The sequence below is a fragment of the Panthera leo genome, chromosome F3 (assembly GCF_018350215.1).
Source record: "Panthera leo isolate Ple1 chromosome F3, P.leo_Ple1_pat1.1, whole genome shotgun sequence".
In the NCBI taxonomy this organism is placed as follows: Eukaryota; Metazoa; Chordata; class Mammalia; order Carnivora; family Felidae; genus Panthera; species Panthera leo.
Window position 1 is genome coordinate 31,032,357 of NC_056696.1, and position 27,355 is coordinate 31,059,711.

The 27,355-nt window shown below is 39.6% G+C and overlaps 1 protein-coding gene across 2 annotated transcripts in view; it reads left to right on the plus strand.

The window, feature by feature from the left end:
* Positions 1-26,867, plus strand: part of NSL1 (NSL1 component of MIS12 kinetochore complex) — a 58,180-nt gene extending 31,313 nt beyond the window's left edge. The window contains exons 5-7 of one of the 2 annotated variants that reach the window (XR_006198959.1): positions 423-490; positions 13,300-13,459; positions 26,803-26,867. Coding sequence is in view for 1 of the 2 variants with exons in the window: in XM_042925705.1 (XP_042781639.1) it covers positions 423-490; positions 2,013-2,294 (350 nt within the window). In the remaining variant the exon portion in view is untranslated. Of the gene's footprint in view, positions 1-422; positions 491-2,012; positions 3,638-13,299; positions 13,460-26,802 lie in introns of those variants that run through there. The other variant, XM_042925705.1, reaches the window with a different exon arrangement.
* The last annotated feature ends 488 nt before the right edge of the window (positions 26,868-27,355 follow it).

Sequence of the window (27,355 nt, forward strand, 5' to 3'; positions counted from 1 at the left end):
GATTGTTTATTCCAAATTCAAATGTGTTCTACGTGTATAAAATTCAGAGTAATAGATATCAAATATTAGCCTATATTTACTTTAAAATGGGATGATAGTGCTTGAAGATGTTAAATACAGTGGTAGATCACATATATCTTAGGCTATTAGGGGCACATAGTGTTAGGACTACTCCTAATAGAACTCTTGTTGCCTATCATACCTATTAGTTTTACTCTACGGTTCTAACATTTCCATAGTCTTTTTATTTATCTAGATAAATTTAATGGGACACTTGTTGTAATAGATTACAAAGTATGCTAAGAAAGATTGAGCTAAGGTGGGTAGTCTTAACGGATTTTTGTCCAAATAGCATCTGTGTATCTTTTATGACTTGGTATTAGATAAAGAACCTAAAATACTGTTTGGTGGTTTCTTTGCAGCCTCTCTTGTGGAAAATTTGAAATGCAGAGGAGAAACAATAGCTAAAGAGATCAGTGAAGCCATGAAGGTAAAAGCTACATGCTAAACAGTTATAAAATGAATGAAATGTGTAGCTAGGTGTTTGTTTTCAACATCTATGTGTATTTTAGTCTATTGTAACAGGAATTCTCAGTAGTCTTTTAAGTAGATCTTTAATGAATTTATGAAGTGACAATAACATTCAGAATAACTACCATTTAATAGGAAGTATATGCCAATATATCTGACTTCTTTGAAGATTGGTTATATTTTTTAATTCTGAGATTTAGCAGTCTATCAGATGGTTTTGGATAATAATACCACCTAACACGTAGTGAGCATTTATGGGTCAGACACCATCTAACTGCTTTACATATATTATCTTACTTAATCCTTAAAATAACACTATGAGATAGGTACTGCTAATTTCTGTGTTTTATAGTTGAGAAACTGCGGCTCAGAGAGGCTCTGGATTGCCCAAGTAAATGAGTCAGGATTTACACCCTGGATATTTGGCTCCCGAGCCTTTACTTCTTTTTTTTTTTTTTTTTTTTTAAAGTTTTATTTATTTAGTTTGACAGAGAGAGAGAGAGAGAGATCATGCATGTGCACATTGGGGAGGGGTGGAGAGAGAGGAAGAGAGAAAATCCCAAGAAGGCTCCTCGCTGTCAGTGCAGAGCCCTGTGTGGGGGCTCAGTCTCATGAGCTGTGAGATCATGGCCTGCGCTGAAATCAAGAGTCAGACGCTTAACCAACTCAGCCACCCAGGAGCCCCAGTATACTCTTAATCACTGTATTATGTATGCTGCGTATTCAATTTGGAGTCTTAGTATTATAATAAAATTGTTTATCTTCTCGACATTTATTTTATGCAAACAAGAAAACATTTGGATTTCTAGTATATGAAAATTATTTTTAAAAAACTCCTGAATCTTCCTTGTTCTGATAATTTTCTATGACATTCTTTTGTGGTTTGTATTGATTCCATGATTTTCTGGTGCTCATGCTTCTCCCATTGCATGTTCTTTATCAGGAGTTAGCAAACTAGTGAGCCAGGCAAGAACCCAGCCTGCACTTGTTTTTGTAAATAAAACTTCATGTCACAGCTCTGCCTATCCATTTACTTATTGTCTGTGGCTTCTTTACATTACAATGGCAGAGTTGAGTAATTGTGACAGGGATGTGAGGCCCTTTACAGGAAAAATGTACTGATCCCTGCCTGGTCTTGATGATCGGGATTTCCAAAATACTTACTATCCTAAAATATGGAATCTCAGACATCAAATCCTTGGCCCTGAAATTCTGTTAACTTCCTGTTGCCAAAGTTTTGTTTTATTTTATTACCAGACATTGTAGGAATAGAATATATCTTTTTAGTTTTAGTTTTTGGTTAAAATCTCTCAGCATTTAAAATTGGTATTTTAAGGTAAAAGCAAATATCCATGACCCAAATAATTAGGTCTTAGAAAAGCCTTGACCTAAAGAATTAAAATCTCGAGTGTTGTGTCTGTTTCTCTGTGGTTGTGTTTCAAACTGAGATTAATGTTAAGTATTACTGTTGTTTGTTTAAGTCCTTGCCTGCATTAATTGAACAAGGAAATGGATTTTCCCAAGTTTTAAAGATGCAGCCTATTATCCAGCTCCAGAGAGTCCACCAAGAAGTCTTTTCCGCTTGTTACAAGCAACCAGATGTTAAACCTGAGAGCTTTATTACACAAATAGAAACCACACCAACAGAGACTTCTACCAGGAAAGCCACTGATGTGGTACTGAAAAGAAGGCAAACTAAAGACTGTCCCCAGAGAAAATGGTATCCGTTGCGGCCAAAGAGAATTAATCTTGACACCTCTTGACAGCTCTTTTTGTTTATCTTGGGAGTTGAAATTCGGCACTATCAACATTTAGAGTACAGCCTAATGCCTAGACAGGGCTTCCTTTAAAAAGACAAATAACTCTTTAACTAGTGATTCCTTTATACAAATATAGTAGCTCTATGCTGACATAGAATGTAATCATTGTGTTTCCTTATCATTTTGTCTTTAGTGATGAAAAGCATATTTTTTGAATATTGGCACAAAGAGATCAGTGGGTATTAAGAGTGCAAACTTTTACTGTCCTTAAATGTAATCAACTCTCGGCTACCTTACAGCTTTTGTGGAATACCACGAGTAACATTCTATTAGATTTCTGGTGTACATCTTTCTCTAAAAAAGAGCAGTGTAATAGGTATCTTTATTTAAATGCTAAAAGTAATCCTCTGTTCTGATTAGGAGCCAGGAGCAGATTCATTTGGGTTTTGTTTTTGTTTTTGTTTTTTTTCAATGCAGTTTTGACTTATCACATTGATATGCAGATGAGAAGGCTGGCTTTGACTTTGTTACTCCAAGTTCAGCTAATTTGGATTTGTGGTGTTATTTTTAGGATTTTTGTGTTTTTGTTTTGTTTTGTAAGACAAAGAAGACTTATTTATATAAGACTTTCTGTTAGAAATAAAAATTGGCATGGAGCCAGTATTTCTTGTTCACACTTCTGTTCTCCACAGGCCTTTCAACTTTTAAATATTATTTGACTTAGGACTAGTAGTTTCTTTTTAGGGTTTTTCATTATTTCCACATGATTGCAGTTCAAAAATATATATCGCATTAATACATTAACAAATTGTCATTGCGGAACAAAAACAGATGTAGTCATACTGAACTATTTTACATTTAAGGATGCTTATTTATCAAGGATATAATTATTGGTAGAAGTCTGAGAAAGCTATGTTGCCTATACTTCTAACATTTCACTACAGTTTCTTATAGCTCTTACTGTACCTCTTTGTCACAGTAACACAATGCAGACAGGGCCATCTAGCTTTTCTCCTTTTGTTGACTGTACGACTTCATTCATTGCAGAGGAATTTACTAATCATGAGGTTGGAAAATCTGTACTTCCCTTGTTTATTATGACTTAATCATAAATGTCTAAATGTGACAGAAAACCTGTCTCATTGAAGAAAATTTATAAAGCCACTGTATTTCACTCTGTATTTTAATGTTACAATTTGATATCTGTATATTTGTAACAGCAGTGTGTTTTTTATTAAAATAATGTACAAAGAACTGAAATCTTAAAACTATGTATTTTTTAATTATCTCAGGCATCTTGAGCTCAGCTTTAGTTGAATGGTAAATAAACATCCTGCATTTCTCAACATACTGAATTTCACTTTAAAGTCGTCATGAGGCTACAGGAGCACCTGGGTGGTTCAGCCGGTTAAGTGTCCGACTTCAGCTCAGGTCACGGTTTCGCAGTTCATGAGTTCGAACCCCATATTGGGCTCTGTGCTGACAGCTCAGAGCCTGGAGCCTGCTTTGGATTCTGTGTCTCCCTCTCTCCCTGTCCTTCTCCTGCTGGCACCCTGTCTCTGTCTCTCTCTCAAAAATAAACATTAAAAATTTAAAAAAAAATTAAATTGTTGTGAGGCTACAGAATATTGCTATTCTAATATAGTGCTAAGTTTTTTATGGCATAAAATTCTGTATGAGGTGTTTGACTTCAGTAGCCTATAAACAGTTGTTAATTTTCCTGGATAATTGCATTGATGATTATATAAGAAAATGCCTTCCTTTTTTTTTAAGATGTCTATTTACTTACTTTTGAGAGAGAGAGAGACTGCATGAGTGGGGAGGGGCAGAGAGAGAGGGAGACAGAGAATTCGAAGCAGGCTTGAGGCTCTGAGCTGTCAGTGCAAAGCCTGATGTGTTGCTTGAACTCACAAACCATAAGATCATGACCTGAGACAAAGTCGGATGCTTCACCAAGTGAGCCACCCACATGCCCCTAAGAAAATGTCTTCCTTTTTTAAGAGATACATATTGAGATACATAGAATTTAATGACTTCATGTCTTGGATTTTCTCAGAAATATGTCAGCAAAGAAAAAAAGAGTAGATTAAGTAAATGTGGCAAAAATCTTAGTAATAGTGGATCTGTATATGTATCCATTCCTCTACTCTTTTTTTTAAATTTTTTTTAACGTTAATTTATTTTTGGGACAATGTGAGAGACAGAGTGTAAGCAGCAGAGGGGCAGACAGGGGGAGACACAGAATCTGAAGCAGGCTCCAGGCTCTAAGCTGTCAGCCCAGAGCCGGACGCGAGGCTCGAACTCACGAACCGTGAGATCATGACCTAAGCTGACGCTTAACTGACTGGGCCACTCAGGCGCCCCATTCCTCTACTCTTATGTCTGTTTGGAAATTTTTATAATTAAAAAAAAAAAAAAAAAAGTTTGTTATACCTTAAAGGTCCCAGACAGCTGAAACTTGAAATCCCTCAGAGAGCCCACAGTTCCACTCCACAGTTATAGGAGAGTTCCGAATTAAAGACCACTGGACAAGACAGTATGTTGCCATTTTTAACTAGGATAAGCATGGCTGATACAAGTAAAAGTATTGGTTAAGTATACATTTCTAAGAGAGATTAGAAGTATTTTCTTCTAAGAAGAGAGATTGAATTCCTGCATAAAGAATGAATTCGCTAAGATGATGAAAAGGAAGAAAATCTATAGTTGTAGGCAGTATTGAAGGAAAACAAAATCAAACATCAGCCTCCTTGTGGTATAAAGAAGGCTGGGTTGCATGGAGTCTTAAAATTTCCTTTAAACAAAAAACAAAAACAAAAGTACAACACAAGAAGGTCAAATCCAGTTCCAAAGGAGAGAAAACATATTAAAGCAGCTGGCTTCTGGAAGAAGTGAAGGAAAATCTGTTTTCCATACTTCAGCCATTACAAACTATATTAGTGTACTTGAACTGCTGTAACAAAATATCAGACTGGGTGGCTTCAACAACAGAAATTCAATTTCACATACCATATTAATTTCTTACCATTGGAATGGTAAGACTTGGAAGTTCCAGAATACTAGCAGTTTGGCTCATGTATCTTAGACGATCCTGTAGAGAAATTGAACAACCTATACAGATAGTGGTATTTGGAGATCCCAAACCACATGTCCAACTGACCACTCCAGTCACCCTACTGTAGCACCATTTAGTGCCTAAGTCCCACTTACCTAGAACTTCCAGAAGCATTTTTGTATTTCACTTTCAAAAGTAAGTGGACATAATAAAAAACTGGAAGCAACCCAAATATCCATCAGTAGTAGAATGAAAAAATAAATTATAGCATATACTTATAATGAAACCCAACACAATTTTTTTAATGAATTACTGATATACACACAACATGGATGAATCTCAAAGACATTATGTTGCATAAAAGAAGCCAGGCACAGAAGAGTGCATACGGTGTATGAAATCAGAATAGGCAAAACTAATCTATGGTGGTTATCCATGGGGAGAGGGGAGATATTAATTGGGAATAACCACCAGGAATTCTTTTAGGTGAAGGAAATGTCCCAGATCTTGATCTGAGTGTTGTTCACATGGCTGTATACATATGTGTAACTATTTAGCTATACACTTATTTACGCATTTTATGTAAGTTTTAAAAAATAATAAATATACAAATTGAGATTCACCAGACATTTGAGGAAAGTCTAAATGCAGAGACCAAAGACTGAGTCCCATAAAGGCAGTAATCTTTGTTCTGATGTATCCCAAGCACCTGGAAAAGTACCTGGCATATGATAGTTTCTCAATGCATATTGATTAACTGAATGAATGAAAACAAGAACACAAAAACAAAGAGAAAATAGGACCTCAGAAAAGCCAGAGATAAATACAAAACAAAGTTCCAGAATAATTACTATCCTCCCAGAGATAACAAGATATTCCATTCATTAAAAAAAAAAAAAAAAAAAAAAAAAAAGGTTCTCGATATTCCATTCATTTAAAAAAAAATTCTTGAAAATTAAAGGTGTAAAAGTTGAAAGAATTTCGGTATGAAGGCTGGAAGATAATAATGAAATTTTCCCAAAAGTAGAACCAGATTAAGAGATGACAATTTAGAAAAAATAAGAGTAAAGAGAATAAATTCAGAGGGTCCAATATCTAATTGATACCCTTTTCAAAAAAGTGCAGAAAAAAATCCAGGAGTCAAAATTCTTTTTTTTTTTTTTTTTAATTTTTTTAATGTTTATTTTATTTATTTTTGAGACAGAGAGAGACAGAACATGAATGGAGGAGGGTCAGAGAGAGAGGGAGACACAGAATCTGAAACAGGCTCCAGGCTCTGAGCTGTCAACACAGAGCCCGATGCGGGGCTCGAACTCCCAGACTGTGAGATCATGACCCGAGCCGAAGTCGGACGCTCAACCGACTGAGCCACCCAGGCGCCCCAGGAGTCAAAATTCTTAAACATAATGCAGTTACCATATGACCCAGCAATTCAACTCTAAGTTCTAAACCTCAAAGAATTGAAGACATGTCTACACAATAATTTGTACATGAATGTTTGTAGCAGCAACTCAAATGTCTATCAACTGATAAGTTAATAAAATATGGTATATCCAATTGATGGGATATTATTTGGCAATAAGTACGGTACATATTAACAATGTGGATGAAACTTGAAAGCATGCTAAGTGACAGAAGTCACTCACAAAAGACTTTTGTGCAATTCCATTTACATGAAACCTCTAGAATTGGCAAATCTATAGGAACAGAAAATTGATTAGTGGTTGCCTAGGGATGGAGGAAGGGAGAGGTTAGGAGGAATGGGGAGTGTATAGGGTTTCTCTTGGGAGTGATGAAAATGCTCTAAAATTGACATGAGCAGGGGCACCTGGGTGGCTCAGTTGGTTAAGTGTCTGACTTCGACTCAGGTCATGATCTCATGGTCCATGGATTCAAGCCCCGCATTGGGCTCTGTGCAGACAGCTTGGAGCCTAGAGCCTACTTTGGATTCTGTGTCTTCCTCTCTCTCTGCCCCTCCCCTGTTCACACTCTGTTTCTCTCTCAAAAATAAATAAACATTAAAAAAAACATTGATGTTGGTGGTGGTTGGTGAATATACTAAAACCCATTGAACTGTACCTTTAAATGAGTGAATTAATATGGTATGTGAAATATATCTCAATTTAACAAGAGTAAAGAAATAGAAATAATATAAGACACTAGCCCCAGATGGATTCCAAAATTCCGAAAGGAAAAGGCCCCACTGAGTATTCAGCACAAGGAATGAAAAAAGACAAGAAACAAAAAACCAAAATCACCCATACCAAGGCCCATCACTGAGAAACGTTAGATAAAGAGAAGTTCCTAAAAGCTTCCAGTAGAGGGAAAAGATCATAAAGAAAGAGACATTGGCATGGCATCAAACTACTAAACACTAATTTTTAATCTAGAAGTCTCTGGAGCAATATAACCTGGAAACTCTCAGTATAAGTGATTTGCAACCTAGCAATCTATACCTAGCCAAACTATCAATCAAGTGAGAGGTTAACCTAAAGCCATTCTCAAACATGCAAAATCTAAATAAGTATATATTTTAAAAATATATTTTTGGGGGCACCTGGGTGGCTCAGTTAAGTGTCCAACTCTTGATTTCAGCTCAGGTCATGATCTCAGGGTCATGAGACTGAGCCCCAAGTTGGGCTCTGCACTGGAGCCTGCTTGAGATTCTCTTTCTGTCTCTGCCCCTCCCCCCTTTTCTAATATTTTATATATATACATATATATATATATATATACGTGTGTGTATATATATGTGTATATATATATACATATATATGTGTGTGTGTGTACATATATATATACATATATATGTGTGTGTGTCATATATATATATATATATATATGACACACACACATATATATATATATTTAACCCCAAAAACATGCTGTTTGGGACACTGCTAGTGAATGTGCTCTGCTACATAGGGTAAACAAAAAAGCAGCAACCATGGGGTCTAGCAAAGAGGCTACAAGATGGAGAGTGGCAAGCTCAAGTCCACAGGACACTTCAGCAAATCTGGAGAAGAGTCCAGTCAGACCAGGTTGGAATATGAATATGTAGGACTAGAGAAGAGGTATTTTCAGGAAGAGGGAATATAACTGACAAAATGAGTGATGGTTTACCTGGAAAATTGTATAAAGGAGATATTGTGTGGTATTCAGATGTTCAGAGAAAGAAAAAAATCAGGCAATTATTCACTATAGTAAAAGCAGAATATTGTACAAGAAAAGAAATGTAGTCATAGTCACAAATGGGCCTCACAGTGACCCGTGTTTATATAGACAATAATGAACACCTCAAATCTGAATTCAATAAAAAATTGGAAGAGTTCTATTAGGATGAAAGGATTGGGAATTAGTAGAGGAAGGACACTGGGCAGTCAGGGCAGATAGTGGTCAACGCATTGGAGCAGCTAGGGTGACAGGGACTGGGCACAGAGGGAGCTTCAATGCCAGCCAATATAGAAGTTCATTTTGTAGAATTGAAACAACTCATTTGGTTGTAACTGTGTCACCTGAATATCAGCCATGAAATGGGAATGCTGGGGAGTGAAATCTTCACCACAATGAAAAGTCAGTGCATGATCTCTGAAATAGCTGAATCAAAAGACAGCATAATGTGGATATTATTCAAGTAAATACCAGAAAAAAGAAAAAAAAAAAACGGCTAAGAGAGTGGAAAGTGAATGAACCCAGGTGGGTGAAGCAGGCCAAGGGACTGGTGTTTTTTGCTTATAAGCCTTATAGATTTGATTCTTTATGTGCATGTAATACTTGCATAAAAATAAATTTGATTTTTAAGTGATTTAAAAACTCACACGGTATGCAAGTGAATATGAATAATCTTTGGCTCTATCTTCCATTCTTCCTATCATTAAGAATTAAGAGACAAATTACACCCCAGGGGCTTTTACAGGGTTTCAGTTCCATTATCTCAGTATATTTCAGATAAGACTTGTAGATTTTGTTTTTAGCTGAGGGTTTTAGTTTTGGTTTCTTTGGAGGGTTGGGTTTTTTTCTGACCTATTGTTTTGCAAATAGATTCCATTATCAAGCCTCTACATACCAAAATGATGAAAAAGTATCTTTCTAGAGAACCACTGGAGACGTTGGTGAGATTTTATGAAAGGATTTGGGGAAGCTAATGTTCTATTCCTTTGAAACTTCAGAGCTCAAGAGTCCTCCCATAATTCATTGCTTGTACCCTGTGGGCTTTTCACTAATATTGGTTGAATGAATGAATGATTTCATACTGCAAATTTCTGACTTGTCAGTTCCCCCTAGATCACAATCTCACACGTTAATGACTTGGCATTCATGTTCATATTCATTATTAATTGAGGTTAGGAGATGGGCTAACTACCACGAGAGGAGGGGAGTGGAGACATGGAAGGGGGTGGGGTCTAAGGGATCTAAGGGACTGGCAAACTTGCCTGAATGAGAGCTCTAGAGTCTCCTGTCTACTGAAGCTGATGTCTAAACCCCATATCCCTGAGGATGTCAGAGCAGAAGGTGGCATTCACACCCCTCGGATTAACTCCATGGTGCTAGCGGATATATTTTCCCTCCAGCCCTCCTTTCTTTTGGTTGTATTCCTTTGACTTCTGTGTGGCCTGGCATAGCCAGATAAGACAGCCTGACCCCTCAGGGTCCCCTGGTCTGGCTAATCCCCATGTCTGTGAAGGATCAGTCTGTATTTTCATGCCTCATTCAGAGAATGGCTCCCATGCCTTTGGGTTCCTACCTAGTCGCAGATTTTTTTTTTTTTTTCAACGTTTTTTATTTATTTTTGGGACAGAGAGAGACAGAGCATGAACGGGGGAGGGGCAGAGAGAGAGGGAGACACAGAATCGGAAACAGGCTCCAGGCTCCGAGCCATCAGCCCAGAGCCCGACGCGGGGCTCGAACTCACGGACCGCGAGATCGTGACCTGGCTGAAGTCGGACGCTTAACCGACTGCGCCACCCAGGCGCCCCCCTAGTCGCAGATTTTAAGGCCTCCCTTGCTGCCCACATGTGTGGCTCTGTGGCCCATTCCTGCCATGATGGCCCTGGAGCTCTCCGTCCATTTCTGTTCCTGGTGCTACCTTGATGGGAATCCTCTCCGTGCCCCTCCTCACCAGTTGGTAAGTATACAAAACTTGAGCATTTCACTTTTTTTGTTCCTTCAAACTCTTCTGAGGTTTGGTTTCCCCATGAAGCAGCCAGTGGTTACCTTCCCTCTCAGAGTCCTTGTTGGCTGCATCACCCAACTGCCTCTCTATCCTCCCCTGCCCTTGGCTGCATCATTGGTTTGGTGACTTTTTCCTGGGTTAGAGCTTCCTTGCCCCTTTGTTCCTGCATTTCAACCTCCTTTTCTTTTGAGTCATTTTGCAGCTCAGCATCTCCCGGGATAGTAGGTAGAAAAAGGAGAAGAAGGATGCATTGATCTGTGTATCTTGCTTCATTTCTCTCCCTGATTAAAAAGGAAAAAAAAAATGGTGGGCAAAAGGTTAAAATAAATGTGGGTATGAACTTTTGCTGACATCTGCCCACCTCTGATCCTGTGTGGGTATAGAAATTAGGGGATCACAGGGGCAGAATAATAACATTTGGACAACTTGTAGGACGCCTCTGCTCCAGGTCCTGAAAACGCCACCCTCAGAGCCTTGTGGTCTTTCCCACTTACGTGCGAAACAATATTTTAAAATCATTTTTCATACATGCATTCTTTTATTCCATAAATGCCCAGTGGATCCAAATAGTGTGCTAAGGTATGTGTGGATATGCACATGGCATAGAGCCTTCCCACAAGCAGTCTGCCGTTGGTCATGAGAGAATCCAACAGAGTGGTACAGGGGGAGTGGATGGAAAGATCCAGGAGTGGGGGGGGAGAGGGGGGGACACATCTTACTGTTTGCTGGGGTTCTAGGGTCCCAGAAGGAAGATGAGAGCGAAACCCATAGGTTTCTGAGACTTCTGAGGAATTAGCTGCTTGCAAGAAATTGGCTTCAGAAGCTATGATGGAGTACTAAGGAATTCCTGTACTTTACTGGCAAATTTTGATACCGCAATTTCTCTTTGTTATTATAAGCCCAACCCAAGAGCTTTTATTTTTTTTATTTTTAAAAAAATTTTTAAAAAATGTTTATTTATTTTTGAGACAGAGAGAGACAGAGCATGAACAGGGGAGGGTCAGAGAGAGGGAGACACAGAATCCGAAACAGGCTCCAGGCTCTGAGCTGTCAGCACAGAGCCCGACGCGGGGCCCGAACTCACAGACCGTGAGATCATGACCTGAGCCAAAGTCGGACGCTTAACTGACTGAGTCCCCCAGGCGCCCCAGGACTGTACTTTTAAAGGAAATCATCAGATTTGGCAAATGATTGCTTCTCTAGAAATACTGCTTATTAAGATGAATCCTCATTTCTTTTGTCCTCTACATCCAAAGGGAAGAAAAGTTCAAGAACACAAATAAATGTTTCATTCTTTCTGCCTGGGTGATGGACTCTGTGACCCCTATCTCCCAAACCTAGCACCCCCAGGCTGCCCTCCCTGAAACACTGGACTTAATTTGCTGGGAGTTCTGCCCAGACTCCTTTCTCCCCCTTCCACTAGCTGTTATCTGTCTGAGTCACAGGGAAAAGAAACAGAAGAGGGATAAGCTGAGATGTGGCAACAAAGGGACCATGATCAGATCTATCCCCTATATTGTCTATGAAGGTATTACACTCTCTGGGGATCTCATCAAGTAGTATATATAATATGCAGAGAAACCCGTGGTTCCCTTCACTATTTAATACATCAGATCAGTGCCTTAGAATTCTCAGAAACCATTTGTTTTCCTCTAACAAACTCCTTTTCTCTTTCATATCTCCCCGTAAATCTGATTTGAAAAAAAAAATTGTTTAAACAAACCCATGGTGTCAGATTTGTTCTAGCAACATGGGGTCACAATACATTCTACTCTTGGTAGTTCAAGATAAAGATTACCCAAAGAAAAGGAAGAGATTAAATGAAGCCACAGCTCTAACAGTGCAGCACAATTGGGTGAAAAGCTATTAATATATAGTGTGAACTTTAGAACTGTTGAAAGGAACATACTTTTTATTTTATTGTTTTATTATTTTTAATGTTTATTTACTTTTTGAGGGAGAGAGAGAGAGAGAGTGCGAACAGGGAAGGGGCAGAGAGAGAGGCAGACACAGAGCCCAAAGCAGGCTCCAGGCTCCAAGCTGATGCAGGGCTTGAACCCACGAACCCCGAGATCATGACCCGAACCGAAGTCAGACGCTTAACCGACTGAGCCACTCGGGCACCCCGGGAACGTACTTTTTAAACAAATATATGAAGAGTCCACTATATGCCCAGAATTGTACAAAAATACTTTCCCTATAAATATTTAAATGTAATTTTATCAACATTTTTGCTGAATGTAATAGTAATAAAATACTAGTAGTTACCATGTGTTGAGTGCTTCCTATGTGTTAGGAACATGCTAAGAAGTCCACATGCATCATCTCATTAAATCTCAAACAATCCATGAGATAGAGGCGATCATCTCCATTCTCATGATGCAAAGATAGAGGTGAGAGAGTGTTCACACCCAGCCACTGTCCCAAGGGTCTGCTGACTATCATAGTAGGGCAAGTCTGTAGAACTCCAAGCCCTGCCTATGTCTCTCCCCAAAGTCCACAGGTCCTGGGTCTCAAACCTCCTTGCCATTACGCCACAGCTACCTTGCTGGCTTTTCTTCCTCTTCTCCTTCTCCTCCTCCTCCATGACTCATGGCGACATAGGTTAACAACAAATATTTCTCAGCCTCCCATGAGTTAATGAACAGCTAATATTCCCAGATAATAGCAGCGTCTAAGAAACTGCCCACAGTGGTTTAAAGCAGTTGATTATCTTAAGGAGATTCAATACGGTAGTCTCCCCACCGCCCCCTCATCTGTGGTTTTGCTTTCCTTCATTTCAGTTCTCAGTCGGCCGTGTTCTGGAAGCAGATGATCCTCCTTCTGGCATCTTGTCAGAAGGTCAATAGTTGCCTATCCCTACATCACAGTGCCTGCATTATTCACCTCACTTCATGCCATCGCGTGGGTATTTGATCATTCTGTATCATCGCAAGAAGAAAGGTGAGTAGAGTACAGTAAGATATTTAGAGAGACCACATTCACATAACTTTTCTAACAGTATGTTCTTATAATGGTTCTATTTTATTATTAGTTATTTGTTATTACTACTAATAATATTACGACGCCTAATTTTTAAGTTAAACTTTATCACAGGCATGTCTATATAGAAAAAACACATAGTGCGTATGGGATTTGGTACTATCCATGGTTTCAGACATCCACTGGGGGCCTTGGAACATATCTCCTGAGGGTAAGGGGGAAGCTCTGTATGTCCTTTTGCTGCCAATTGCTTGGGAAATAGCCAACCACCCCTTCATTGTAGGAAGCTAACCATCGTGTCTGTTCAGAATTACATTATAGGAAATTCTGAACTGGCAAACTGTGACTTAATAAGGTTTTAAAGCAACTTCCAGACAGCTGAGTCATCAAGTGTTTTTGGAAAATTATGTGCCATACATTGAATTCATTGCCCTATCTCTGCAGTGGCATAAGATATTTATCTGAATTATAAAAGAAATGATTTTAGTTGATAGCTCCTCGAAATTGTCTTCCAAATTTATGTACCTCTGTGACCAGAAGATATTCTGCAAACACTGACCTGACTTATTTTTGTTTCCCCAGTTTACTGTTGTTCCCTCCTGGCCTTCCATGTCTAAGGCAGAGCCCTAAGGCTCACTGCCCCTCAGTAATGAGGAGGGGGACAAGGGCCCTGCTTGGAAGAAAGGGCTGTGGGACAAGTGGACATCAGGGCAAGTCCTGAAAGCCTTATTCTGTTTACAGAGAGAAGGATTTTCTAAAGTCCATTAGCCTCCATGTAACACGTCAAGAGCCGGGGCTCGGAGACTAGCTATAGGTGCAGTCTAGGAGAGGAAGGAGACCTTTTGCCTCTGGCCCCAATGAACTGTAAGAAGATGAAAAAAAATGAAGCTGGTAGACTCAGAACCCCACCTCCCTTCTCTGGGGAGTGGTCTCAGACTCTGAAAGGACACAGTCTGGAAGCACATTGTCCCTGTGCTCCTCATCTAACCACAGTCAGACAGGAGGGTAAAGTCAATGCCGTGTGGTCCTCCACAATTCAGCCCCTGAACCTGCCTTAGCTCTGTTGTTTCACAGAAGGCATTTGGAGATCCGCACGTGCTGTGGAGGGTTGTGGGAATAGCCAGTGGAGGTGGCTGGCGGCCTGTGAGAGGGACACTGGGGAGAGTGACTGAATCATCCTACATTGGTCTGGACACTAAAGGGGAATCACAGCCATCCTTGCAGGTAACGCAGTGCCCGTGGGAGCTGAGGTGAGCCGTGCCAGGGAGGGCCACAAACCTGGACTAGATCCCATAAATCACAGTGTCAGATGTTCCCAGACACAGGTGGACAGGAGCATCTCCATGGAAGCTGGAGACACCAAAGAAGGTACAAGGCTCTGCACAGATGGCCCTAGAAACCCTTCTTCCCCCTACATCCATATGCAATTGCAGCGAGAAACAAGGAAATCGAAAAGATACTGAGTCATCCAAAAGAGCCAGAGTTACCGCCTAAAAAGTGTTTAAATAATTGGATTGAGTTGGATTTTCTAAGTTGGACTAAGGCCAGTGTTTATTATTTTTTTTCTCTTGTCATCCAACAGAGTAGTAGTTTACAGGGGTGACCTGATCGCTTCAGATGGGTAACTGCCAGTCCTGACACCGTTTATTTAATAGTACCTCTTTTTAATAGTGCCTACTGGTTTCATATGCCACATTTTCCATTTAGCAAAATCTAATACATCATTTTTTCAGAAAGTTCCTGGCTGCTTCTGCATATTCCCACACATGAACTTTAAGTTCATAGACACACTCAGATTCAAGAAGAGGTGGGTGTGGGGGCTACACAAAGGCCTGGATGCTGAGAGGCATGGTTCAATGCGGGCCGCCACAATAGTCTTAAAAACTTCCGGTACGCGCTACATCTTGAGTCACTGACACAATGCTAGGCTCACCGTAGATTCCCAGCAAACATCTGTTGAATGGCTACTACTGAACCATCTGGCTAATAACATTGCATACATAAGCAATAGTCTTAAAAACTTCCGGTACGCGCTACATCTTGAGTCACTGACACAATGCTAGGCTCACCGTAGATTCCCAGCAAACATCTGTTGAATGGCTACTACTGAACCATCTGGCTAATAACATCGCATACATAAGCAGCACCACTGGAAACGTAGAAGTTCAGTTTCTGAAGACAAAGTCTGAGAAACTACGCTTTCTGCTCTAATGTGTTGGGGTCATTTACACCTCAGTTAGACCCCATTCTACTTCTTGGAAGGCATTCCACTTCTTGGAAGGCATCACCTATTATTATGCCTCAGGAAGACATCCTTCCTGAGAATCTATTCAAAATACACATTAAACTAATAAATAAGTTGCAGCATCTATGTTCTGTGGAAACAAAGGGGAAGTTCTTTGAGGAGAGTGGTTAGTGTAGAGGGAGGCCAGGAGGTTTCATTGTTCTAGTGAGTCAGGGAAGACTTCCTGGAAGAGAAACCCTTTGAGAAACCCTTTGAATGATGGGAGAAGATAGAGGTTGGTTGGGGATATTCTGGGCAAGTGGTATGACCGAAAAAGGAATATCCAAGACACAAGAGGAAGATGGATGAAAGGGTTGGTGAAGAGCTACAAAAAATGGAGGGCCATATGGGGAAGGTGTTTGACAGGATTGTGCAGGCACTTTCTGCAAAATCTTTCCAGTGCCTGAAACACTTTTGCAAAGGTGAACATTTATTGAGTCTGAGAATCCAGAAGGAGATCACTTCAGCATTGTCACTCCACTGCTCGGGCTCCCATTCCCTTCCATTCCAGAAGGGAATGGAAGCCCTTCCCTTCTGGAAGGGTTCACGTTGAGGCACAGGATGAGCATGACTGTATCGCAGGTTCACAGGTGCCAGAGAGCAGCAATGCACAGCCTCAACCACGCCAGGTTTAAAAGTGGTTTCCCTGGGGCGTCTGGGTGGCTCAGTCGGTTGAGCATCCAACTCTTGATTTTTGGCTCAGATCGTGATCCCAGTATCGTGGGGATCAAGCCCTGCATTGGGCTGCATGCTGAGCGTGGACCCTGCTTGGGATGCTTTCTCTCTCTCTGTCTCTCCCCTGCTCACTCACTCGTGTGTGCTTGTGTGTGTGCGTGCATATTGTGTGCATGCTCACACGTGCTTTCTCAAATAAAATAAATAAAAACAAAAGTGGATTCCTTGAAAAGAAACACTGATACTAGGAGGAGGCAACCTGGATGAGCCCCAACTGCCTGGAGCTCTATTCCATGTTGAGTAAAGCTGCCTATAGGAAGCCTGAGCTCCTTGAAGAACATAATACACAGGGCATATCCCCTGCCAGAGAGCACCCTGCAAGGGGCAATGTGGGTTCCTCTGACCATTCTTTGTGACCACCCATTTCACAATGAATGTGGGAAGAAGTGGCTGGGAAATGGCAGGAAGCAGGCACTGTTTTCCCTGCTTGATCCAACACTGCTGAGTAACCAGCAAATTCCTGGAACTGCCTTTACCATTTGTGGCTCTTATTCGGAACCACACTCTTGAGTCAGACAGCCAGGAAGGCTTACTAAATATTTGCCACATGTAGAATCCTCAGCCAGTTTCCATAAAAAGATGCATGAAGTCACAAGTGAAAGTAAGCCCCAAAAGTCATCTATCCAGTTCCCCTGCTATCAGGAAAGAGAATGCCAGATAACCAAGCCAATTAGTTATTAGGAAAAATATGCCTTGGTCTCAGCCCTTAGAAGGTTCTGGGGATACCTCAAAGTGATAAAGTAATTGGGAAATGAGACCCAAACACCATGGAGAAAGAGGATTGATTCGCCCTGGAGAAAATCAGGTTGAAGGCACAGTGTTTTAGTTCTATGGAAGATTCTGAGGCGGAAGAGAGAGGTCAACACTTCTCTTCCTCTGCTGGGGAGAGAGCAAGAGGAAATGGGTCTAAAGAACAGCATGTGGAACTGAAAATAAACACAAAGCACTGACAAACATCAGCATTATTACATCCTGGAACACCAAGGGTGGGTATAGACTCTTCATTTAAAAAAAAAATCTATCCATTATACTCTTGTCTGAACACAGACCAAAAAAGATCTAGAACAACCTCTCCAAAGTCTTTCTATGTTATGGTTGTTAACAATAATTATTTATTGATTAAATACCTAATAGTTGATTAATTATCAATAGTAATTATTATCATTATTCTTTCTAATTCTCTATAATAAATGGGTTTCATTTTATGCTAAGATAAGAATTCTTAAAAAAATTTCTTCTAGTCTTCTGTGACTTAAAAAAAATTATAGTTAGACTTTTAATAAAGACTGGAATTGCCTGGTATATGAAAATGTGAGATACAAAATTTTACTACTTTTATGTAGATAAGTTGTATGACCCTTAATTTAAAAATAACATAGGGTATTATTTATACTTGCTTTTTTTTTAAGTCCTGTTATATTACACAGTCTACTGAAACTATCACCTGGCTTAAAGAAACAAAAGTGCAAAACTCACTGGAGTGTTGCACACTTCCATAAAACAAATCATATTTTTAAAACACATTTTTCAGTTGTTTTGCTAGTTCATGTCCCACACTCAACTGACATGCATTTGGAAATCACTTCATAGCATGAGTTTATCAGTATTCTAAATGATTCTTTTAATCTGTTCTCAACAAATTGGTGATTTGCCTAATGTACTACTTTTGGTGAATTTGGTCATTTGAAATAGAATTCTAATGATATTCACTATGTGAGCTAGAATATCAATAAAAAAGAGGCACTTTGCCTACAAGCCAAGATATAGATGTAAAGTAACAATAACAACACAGTTCTGGTCTGAAGCACGGACATGAAGCCACCCAATGGTTTATCAGATATGTGCATTATGATACCAAGCAATGCACCAAAGTAGGGCAGATGTTAGAGGACAATGGAAAAAGGCAATCACTTCCAGCTGGAATGATCAAGATAGTCTCCTAAGAGGGAGCATTTGAGCCACATTTAGAACATAAGTAGGATTTTGATTGACCAAAAGCATTCTAGGCAAGGGGAATGACATGAGCAAAAGTGTAGAGGCAAGGGCCAACTTATTAGGGAACAGTGAGGCATTGACATAGCTGAATTAGTTAAATCAGAAGTACATCATATGGGCTTTAAATGTTATTCTAAGGTTGAGGACTGCATTTTTCAGAAAATGGGAAGTCATTGGAGGTTTTTGTTTTTTGTTTTTTGTTTTTTTTACCCAAGTGTGTGTCTAATTACTTGTGGCACTATGCCAGATGGAGATACACCAGAATTACCCAAAGACATATTCCTGACTTTCCTATTCAGATGCATCGCCAGGGTTACTACATATGTAGGAACAAAAACAAGAACAAAAAAAAAAAAAACAGAAATAAGAGGGGAAAAAACAAGTTTGAATAATTGGTAAAGAAAGTCTCAACTACATGTTTTAAAAAGTACAATTAGGGAGGAAGGAAAATATTTAATTGACCGTCAAGTTTAATAGAACTCAGGGAAATGCAAATCAAGACCACAAAATAACATTTTCCACCTACTAGACAGATAAAAATTAAGATATCTGACAATGATTGGTAGAATAATTAGACAAAAATCAACATGGATATAGAAGAACTCAACAACACCATCAAATAGATATTTTTGGAACATCCCACCGAACAACAGCAGAATACACATTTATTTCAAGTGCCTGTGAAACATATAGCAAGATGGACTATGTCCTGGACCATGAAGTCAACCTCAACAAATTAAAAAGAATTACAATCATACAGAATGTATTTTCTGACCACATGGAAACAAACTAGAAATCAATAACAAAGATAACAAGAAATCTTCAAATACTTGGACTAAACACTCTTCTAAACAACCGTGGGTCAAATAGGAAATTTCAAGAGAAATTTTAAAAATACCTGAACTGCATGAAAATGAAAATAGAACATATCAAAATTTTCATGACACAGCTAAAGCAGTGTTAAGAGGGAAATTCATAGTGTTAAATGTCTCAAACTTTCACCTTAAGAACCTAGAAAAAGAAGAGAAAAAGCCAAAAGCAAGCAGAAAGGACATAATAAAAATCAATGAAATTAAAATCCAAAAACAACAGAGAAAACCACTGAAACAAAGAGTTGATTCGTTGAAAAGATAAACAAAATTGACAAACCTCTAGGAAGACTGACCAAGGGAAAAAAGAAGACACAGATGACCAATATCAGGAATGAAATGTAATACACTAGAAAACCTCCAGATATCAAGAGAATAATAAAGGAATGCTATGAGCAATTATACACACATAGACAGGGCAACTGAGATGAGATGGACCAATTTCTAGAAAAATATTAACTACAACAACTCACCCAATATGAAACAATTTTAATAGCCTTATAAATACTAAAGGAATTGACTAAAGACCCCCCCCCCCCAAATCTCAAGATTCCAGTGGTTTCACTGGAGAATTCTAAACATTTAAAGCAGAATTAACACCAATTTTATACAATCTCTTCCAGAAAATAGAAGAGGGGGCATTTCCCATTTCATTTTGTGAAACTGGACAAAGTCTCTTATTCCAGAGGTACAAGTCAGTTTCAAGTCAATTTCAATATTTGAAAATCAATATAACCCACTTCACAGACTAAAAAAGAAAAATCACACATATCAATTGATGAGGAAAAACTATTTGAAAAAAATCAACAATGATTCATGATAGAAACTCCCAGAAAAACAGGAATAAAGGGGAACTTTATTTCCCTCAATCTGATCAAGAGCATCTACAAAAACAATACAGCTAACATTGTACTTAATAGTGAAAGACTGAATGCTGTCCCCTCTAAGATCTGGAACAAGGCAAGAAAGTTTGCTCATATTCAACATAGTGCTGAATATTCTAGTCACTGCAGTAGGCAAGAAAATAAAATAAAAAGTATATAAATCAAAAAGGAAGAAATGAAACTCTCCATATTTGCAGATGACATGATTGTTTACATAGAAAATCCCAAGTAATCTACAAAAAATTCCTAAAACTAATAGGTGAGTTCAGCAAGTTCACAACACACAGGATAAACCTACAAAAATCAAATGAATACATGGACGCCAAAATTTAAAATTTTTAAATAGTAACTCAAAAGAAATATTTAGGTGTTACTCTAACAAACACATAAAGACTTACATGCTAAAAGCTACAAAATGTTGATGAAAGAAATAAAAAATCTAAATAAGTGGAGAGACATACTATGCTCATGGATTGGAAGACTCAACCTAGCAAAGATGCCTATTTTCCCCAAATTTATGTACAAGCTAAACGCGATTCCTATGAAAATCCCAGAAAGATTTTTTTTTTAGATATACACAAGATTATTCTAAAATTTATATGGAAAGACAAAGAAATTAGAATAGCTGAAACAATCTTGAAAAAGAGGAAGAAACTGGAAGGAATCTGTCTATGAAATTTCAAGACATTATATAGCTATAGTAATATATATTTATATTTATATAATATATATTTATATAACATATATATTTCAAGACATTATATATCTATAGTAATCAAGATATATAAATAATATATATATATAAGTATATAACATATTTATATAATATATAATATATATTTCAAGACATTGTATAGCTGTAGTAATCAAGACTATGAGGTATAGCCAGAGACACAGACACATATCTAAATAAAACAGAATAAAAAACCCAGAAATAGACCCACAGAAATAGACGCAAATAAATAATATGCTCAGTTGATTTTTGACAGTGATGCAAAAGCAATTCAGTGGAGGAAAGATCTACTTTTGGAGAAATGGTGCTGGAGCAAAAGACCCTAATTAAGACTCACATCTTACAGAAAAATTAAGATGGATCACATCCTTAAATCTAAAATGCAGGGGCATCAGGGTGGCTCAGTCAGTTAAGCATCCAACTCTTAATTTCGGCTCAGGTCATGATCTCATGATTCTGGAGCTCCAGCTCCGCGTCAGGCTCTGAGCTGGCAGTGAGTAGCCTGCTTGAGATTCTTACTCTCTGCCCCTCCCCCACTCACTTGCGTGTGTGCACGTGTGCACGCTCTTTCTCTCTCTCAAAATAAATAAATAAACTTAAAAATTTTTTTAAATACATAAAATGCAATGCAAAAACTATGAAACATTTAGAAAAAAAGTGAGAGAATCTTTAGGATCTAGGGCAAGTCAAAGAGTTCTTAGACTATATCAAAAGCATGACCGATAAAAAGAAAGATTGGTAAATGGGACCTCATCAAAATTAAAAATTTTATTCTCCAAAAGGCCCTGTTAAAAGGACGAAAAGACAAGTTACAGAGTGGAGAAAATAGTTGCAAACCACACATCTGACAAAAGACTAGTATCTAGAATATATAAAGAGTTCTCACAGCCCAGTTATAAAATGGATAAAAGACACAAAGAGACACTTTACTGAAGAGCACATACAGAGAGCAAACATATGAAAAAATATTCACCATCATTATCCGTTAGGGAATGCGTATTTGAGCCACAGTGAGATATACTACTCACCTATCAGAATGGCTAAAATAAAAAATAGTGACCACACGAAACGCCGGAGAGCATGCTGAGAACCAGTATCATTCATATACTGCTGGTGGGAATTTCAAATGGTTCGGCCGCTCTGGATCCAAAGTACTTTGACAGTTCTTGAAAAACTAAACACTCAACTACTCTAAGACCTTGCAGTTGTACACCTGGACATTTTCCCAGGAAAACGAAAACTTATGTTCACAAAATGAACGTTTCACACAATATGTTCACACAAATTCCTGTACACAAATGTTTATAGCAGCTTTATTCATAGTAGCTAAGAACTGGTGCCTCCCGATGGGTGAAGGATTAAATGAACTGTGGGGACATCCATACCATAGAATACTACTCACCAATAACAACAACAATGAACTGTTGATATAGGCAACAACCTGGATCAACCTCCAGAGAACTATGCTGCGTGAAGAAAAGTCAGTCTCAAAAGATCATATATTGTATGACTACATTTACAACATTCTTGAAATGACAAAATGATAGAAATACAGAACAGATTAGCGGCTGCCAGGGATTAAGGATGGGGTGGACCAAGTATGAGACCGCAGTGGTGGTGACTACAGACGGTGCTGCTGACCCTCGTGATCTTTGTAGTGAGGGGAATGTTCTCTATCTTGACTGCATCAATGTTAGTATCTGTTGTGATACCGTACCAAAGTTATTAAAGATTTTACCACTGGAGGAGACTGGATGAAGGGCACGTGGGATCTCACTGCAAGTGAATCTAAAATATCTCCAAATAAAAAATTTAATTAAAAAAACTCAAAAATGATAAATACAAAATTTAAGATAGTGAAGGGGGAAGGGGATAGAATAGGGAGGAGCATAGAAGTGAATGAAAGAGATTGTCGGTGTCCTGGCTCTTGGATTACATGGTGAATTTAGAGACGCTTTGTTATATTATTGAGTAAAAAAAAAAGTGACAAATAATTAAAAGATCCAATGACGACAGAACAGAAGTATAGAATAAAGAATAAAGGTTAACACAATCTTGTGTACCTGGGATCTAGGAGGTAAGTGACAAACTAGCCCAGCTCCTTTTGAGAGGCAGACTTTGGGCTGCTTTTTACACAAACCGGAGGCTCTTTCAGCTCTAAGGAGGCCAAGAGCATGGGCAATTGTTAAGAGAGAAAAAAGATTTCTTGAAACAACCCCAGTCACTCATCTTGAGTGTCTGGGGGAATAGCAACGCTATCGCTCTCTTTCTAGTGAAATCTACCGCACTGTCAGTGGAAGTCACTCACAGTTTCTTCATGCAGCAGACGTGTGACCAGTGCTCTGAGCCCAGCCCTGTGTTAGACACAGCAAGCAGCTGGAGCTGTCCCCTGGGAAATTACAAATTAGTTGTAGATAGTAGTAGGTTGTAGAGGAAGAGTGAAATTACTTTAAAAAGGGAGTCACAAATGTCTCGTTCATTGTTTTAAAGAGAAAAATGAGTAATCTCGTCAGATACTAGGCTGTTATAATTCTGATGGTATGCTACAACTTAGGGCTGCACTAGATATTAGCATTGCATAACTAGTGAAAACACTCTTACTAGACGTCGTTCTGTGGGAAACAAAATTGGGGGGGGGGACAGAAGAAAAAGCAGTCACTTAGTTATTGTGTGAAGTATGCTACCACGGTGCTTATGTAAGCCAGTAATGTGCTGTGATGGTAGGTGCTGGACCTTCTCTGGGGGCAGCTCTTCTAATCCAGACGCTACTTGCCCCAATGTGGGTGTTCATTATATATGAATTATAGATTAATCATTAATATTAATATTAATCATGTTAGTGAGTGCATGTTCTACTTGAGTTTGAATGCCAACTCTGCCACTTTTCTGGGTAAGCCGGGCAAGTTCCTTAAGCTCTCTGTGCTTTGATGCTCTCATTTCCAGCGCTGGTCATTCCTACCTCCAGGCACTGGGCTGGGCAGTGGGGCCAGAGTGATAAGACATCGCCTTTGCCTTCGTAGGTTTTCTAATCTAGTAGGGGAAGAAAGACGTGTAAATAAGGAATGAGGTGTTAATATACATAAGAACTGGAAAAACACACACCAAACTAAAAACTAGAATTGTGGATGGTGCTCACTCTTAATTTATCCATAATGGTTGAGTCTCCCCTTTAAAAATTTTTTTTAATGTTTTTTTTTTTTTTTTTTTTTTTTTTGAGAGAGAGAGAGAGAGAGTAGGAGAGGGACAGAGAGAGAGGGGGACACAGAATCTGAAACAGGCTCCAGGCTCTGAGCTGTCAGCACAGAGCCCGATGTGTCGCTTGAACACATGAACTTTGAGATCATGACCTGAGCCAAAGTCGGTGCTCAACCGACAGACTGACCTGACTGAGCCACCCAGGCGCCCCGAGTCTCCCCTTTTTACAATGGAAATGTATTCATGTACTTGTTACATAAATGTAAACATTTTAACTTCATAAAGAAGTAAAAAGATACGTAGTTCATTCTGATTGTCAAGGAAAGTCTTTGTGGAGGGAGAGATGCTTAAGCTATACTGTGAAAGAGTGGATGTTCATCGAGTCAACTGAGCTAGGGGTAAGAAGGGGATGTATGTGGAAAAAAGAAGACGGCAGCAGAAAGACAAAAGCCACAGAGATTGGAGACAACTGGGCATGGTCTGGAGGATTGCAAGCAGTCATACTGCATGAGCATAAGGGGTGATGTGGCTCTAGAAGCAAGAGAAGTTTAGAGAGAAATGGAGGGAACCATGGAAGCGGAGAGGAGTAGTGCTTCATCCTGGTGACAAAGGACATCCTGGTGACAAGGAAAGGTTTTAAAAGCAAGAGTCACGTGGCAAACTTGCACTTTTAGATGGTCTGGGGGCCCACAAGAGCAGAAGAAGGAAGGCCTTTTACAGGGCACCTGGGTGGTTCAGGTCGTGATCTCGTGGTTTGTGAGTTTGAGCCCCGAATTGCCTGCTGCTGCACTGACAGTGTGAAGCCTGCTTGGGATCCTCTCTCTCCCTCTTTCTCTGCCCCTCCCCTGCCCACGTGCCAGCACCCTCTCTCTCTCTCTCTCTCTCTAAGTAAATAAATAAACACTTAGAAAAAAAAGAAAAACGAGGCAGAGATGGATTTACTTTGAAGCCAGTGAAGTGTGAGCCCATCACGTGGACCTTTCCAAGGCCCGGGAAGGGGTCATGGCACTATGTTCACTTGGTTACATATTTTCATAAAATCAGCAAAAGAAAGAGATTTTAGCTGCGATTAATCAAGACTGTGGTTTCTTTCCACTCCAGCTTTCTCTCTGACATATTTCCTCTCCGGTCGGGCGGCACCAGGATGACGGTGTGCATTTTTGAGAGACAGCAAAGGGGGGTTGGGGTGGTATACACTTACGTTGGGAGTAGAGTTTTTACGGATAGGAGACTGGTATAGGAATGGTTTCCAGGATACTCTTAACGCCCACTGTGCCAACTCACGTGATGTGGCCTGCAAAAGTGCAGGGCAGGCGTTATTGCGATATGAACGTATCCTATGGTGTTGGCACCAGAAGTAAGCAGGCAGTGGAAGTTTGAAATATACTCAGCCCAACCTAGTGGGGGGCTGAGTCTTCCAGTTATCAGCCGTGTAACGGTGGAAGATTCGGTTCTCATGGATGCCTAGTCAAAGAGGAAGTCCTCACTGTCCCGGGTTTTACCTGATGATGCAGCTGACACAATTATATACACATAAACTTTTTGGTGAGAATCATAGGAAACAGAATTGACCAGAGCTCCTGTATTTTGAGGATGTGAGCCGCAAGCACACCACGCTATAGAATCACGTGATTTGTGTAGCTCAGCTGTCAATAGCATAGTGCCCATCAAAGAAAAGATGCAGTGATCTTTCTATTCTCTTCTGCACAAGTGACTTCCAAAAGCATTGTTATATATTGTGATAAGAAGGGGTGGTCAAGGAGTACACGGCCGAAAAACCTATGTAATAAAAGCATAAGGAGTGTGTTAGCTATTAGTGAGAAAGACTCCGAACGAGAGAAGTAGGGCCGAGGACGGAGGACGGAGCTCAGGGCAGCACTGGCTAGGAGGCAGGCAGAACTGCCAAGATGAGAGAGACAGAGGGACAGAACAAGGATGATGAGCCAGTCATTTAAATTTCCCAGCCTCTTTTCCAGAATCTTCTAGGGTCACTCACTGGCATCCCACATAAGTATTATCCTCCTTCTTTTCCTGTCTCCTTTTTCCTCCTTTTTCCCCTTTGGCCTTTTTCTTTTTCTCTCCCTCCTTTTTCAGGGCCAATTCTACACAAAGGAGTAAGACGGTAATAACCTAACACAGTGTGATTAAATCACTGTCTCCCAATCTCTTTCCACTCGTAAAGCCAGGGAGCCTAAAATTCCACTATTTGAAATCCGTCCTTTGCGTGAATGCATTATCAATGCTTTTTCCTTTTAAAATGTAAACACCTTCGGTAGAGGTAACACGAACGCCCAGGTTTGGCTGGCTGTCTTTGTCTTTTTCCTCTCTGAGAGCTGCAGGGGAGAAAAGCCTGCGGGGTGGGAAGTTTGGCTGGAGGAAATGTCGTGAAACATCGTGCTGTGTTTTGGATTCTACAGAGTCCAGAACTTCACCTTGGGTTGCACGCCTTTTGGGCAATCCCAGGCACCTGAGAGACAGCTTCAGGGAGTGGATGTTTCTAGAAGGGGCTATGAAAGGGAAGTTGCTAAAAACAACCCTTGACCTGTTGTTTTGGGCACGTCTTCATCTTATATTTATCTGTTCCTGTTTTTTGTTTTCTTCTTTACCAGGAATCCAACAAGTGACCCGAGAAACAAGCAGTCAGCTGTAGTCCACCTAAAAGAGTTCCCTAATTAGCTAGTAGGATTTTCATACACAGCTGGCAGGACTATTGATTGTAAGGTCATTTTGCAATATATGTCAAATACCTTGAAAATACGTATATTCCTTTTGATTAGCAATTCTATTCCTACAAATTAAACCTAAGGCCATAATCAGAGAGGTGCAAAAATATGTGAGTGTAAGGATTGATATGGACTGTATTGTGTCCCTCCCGAAATTCAGAGGTCAAAGCCCTGGCCCCAAATGTGACTGGAGCTGGAGATTGGGTCTTTAAGAGGGAGTTAAGGTTAAATGAAGTCATAAGGGTGGGGCCCCCATCTAATAAGCCTGTGGCCTTATAAGAAGAGGAAGAGATGGGCGCCTGGGTGGCTCAGTCGGTTAAGCGTCAGACTTCAGTTCGGGTCGTGATCTCACAGTTTGTGGGTTTGAGCCCCACGTGGGACTCTGTGCTGACAACTTGGAGCCTGGAGCCTGCTTCAGATTCTGCGTCTCTCTCTCTCT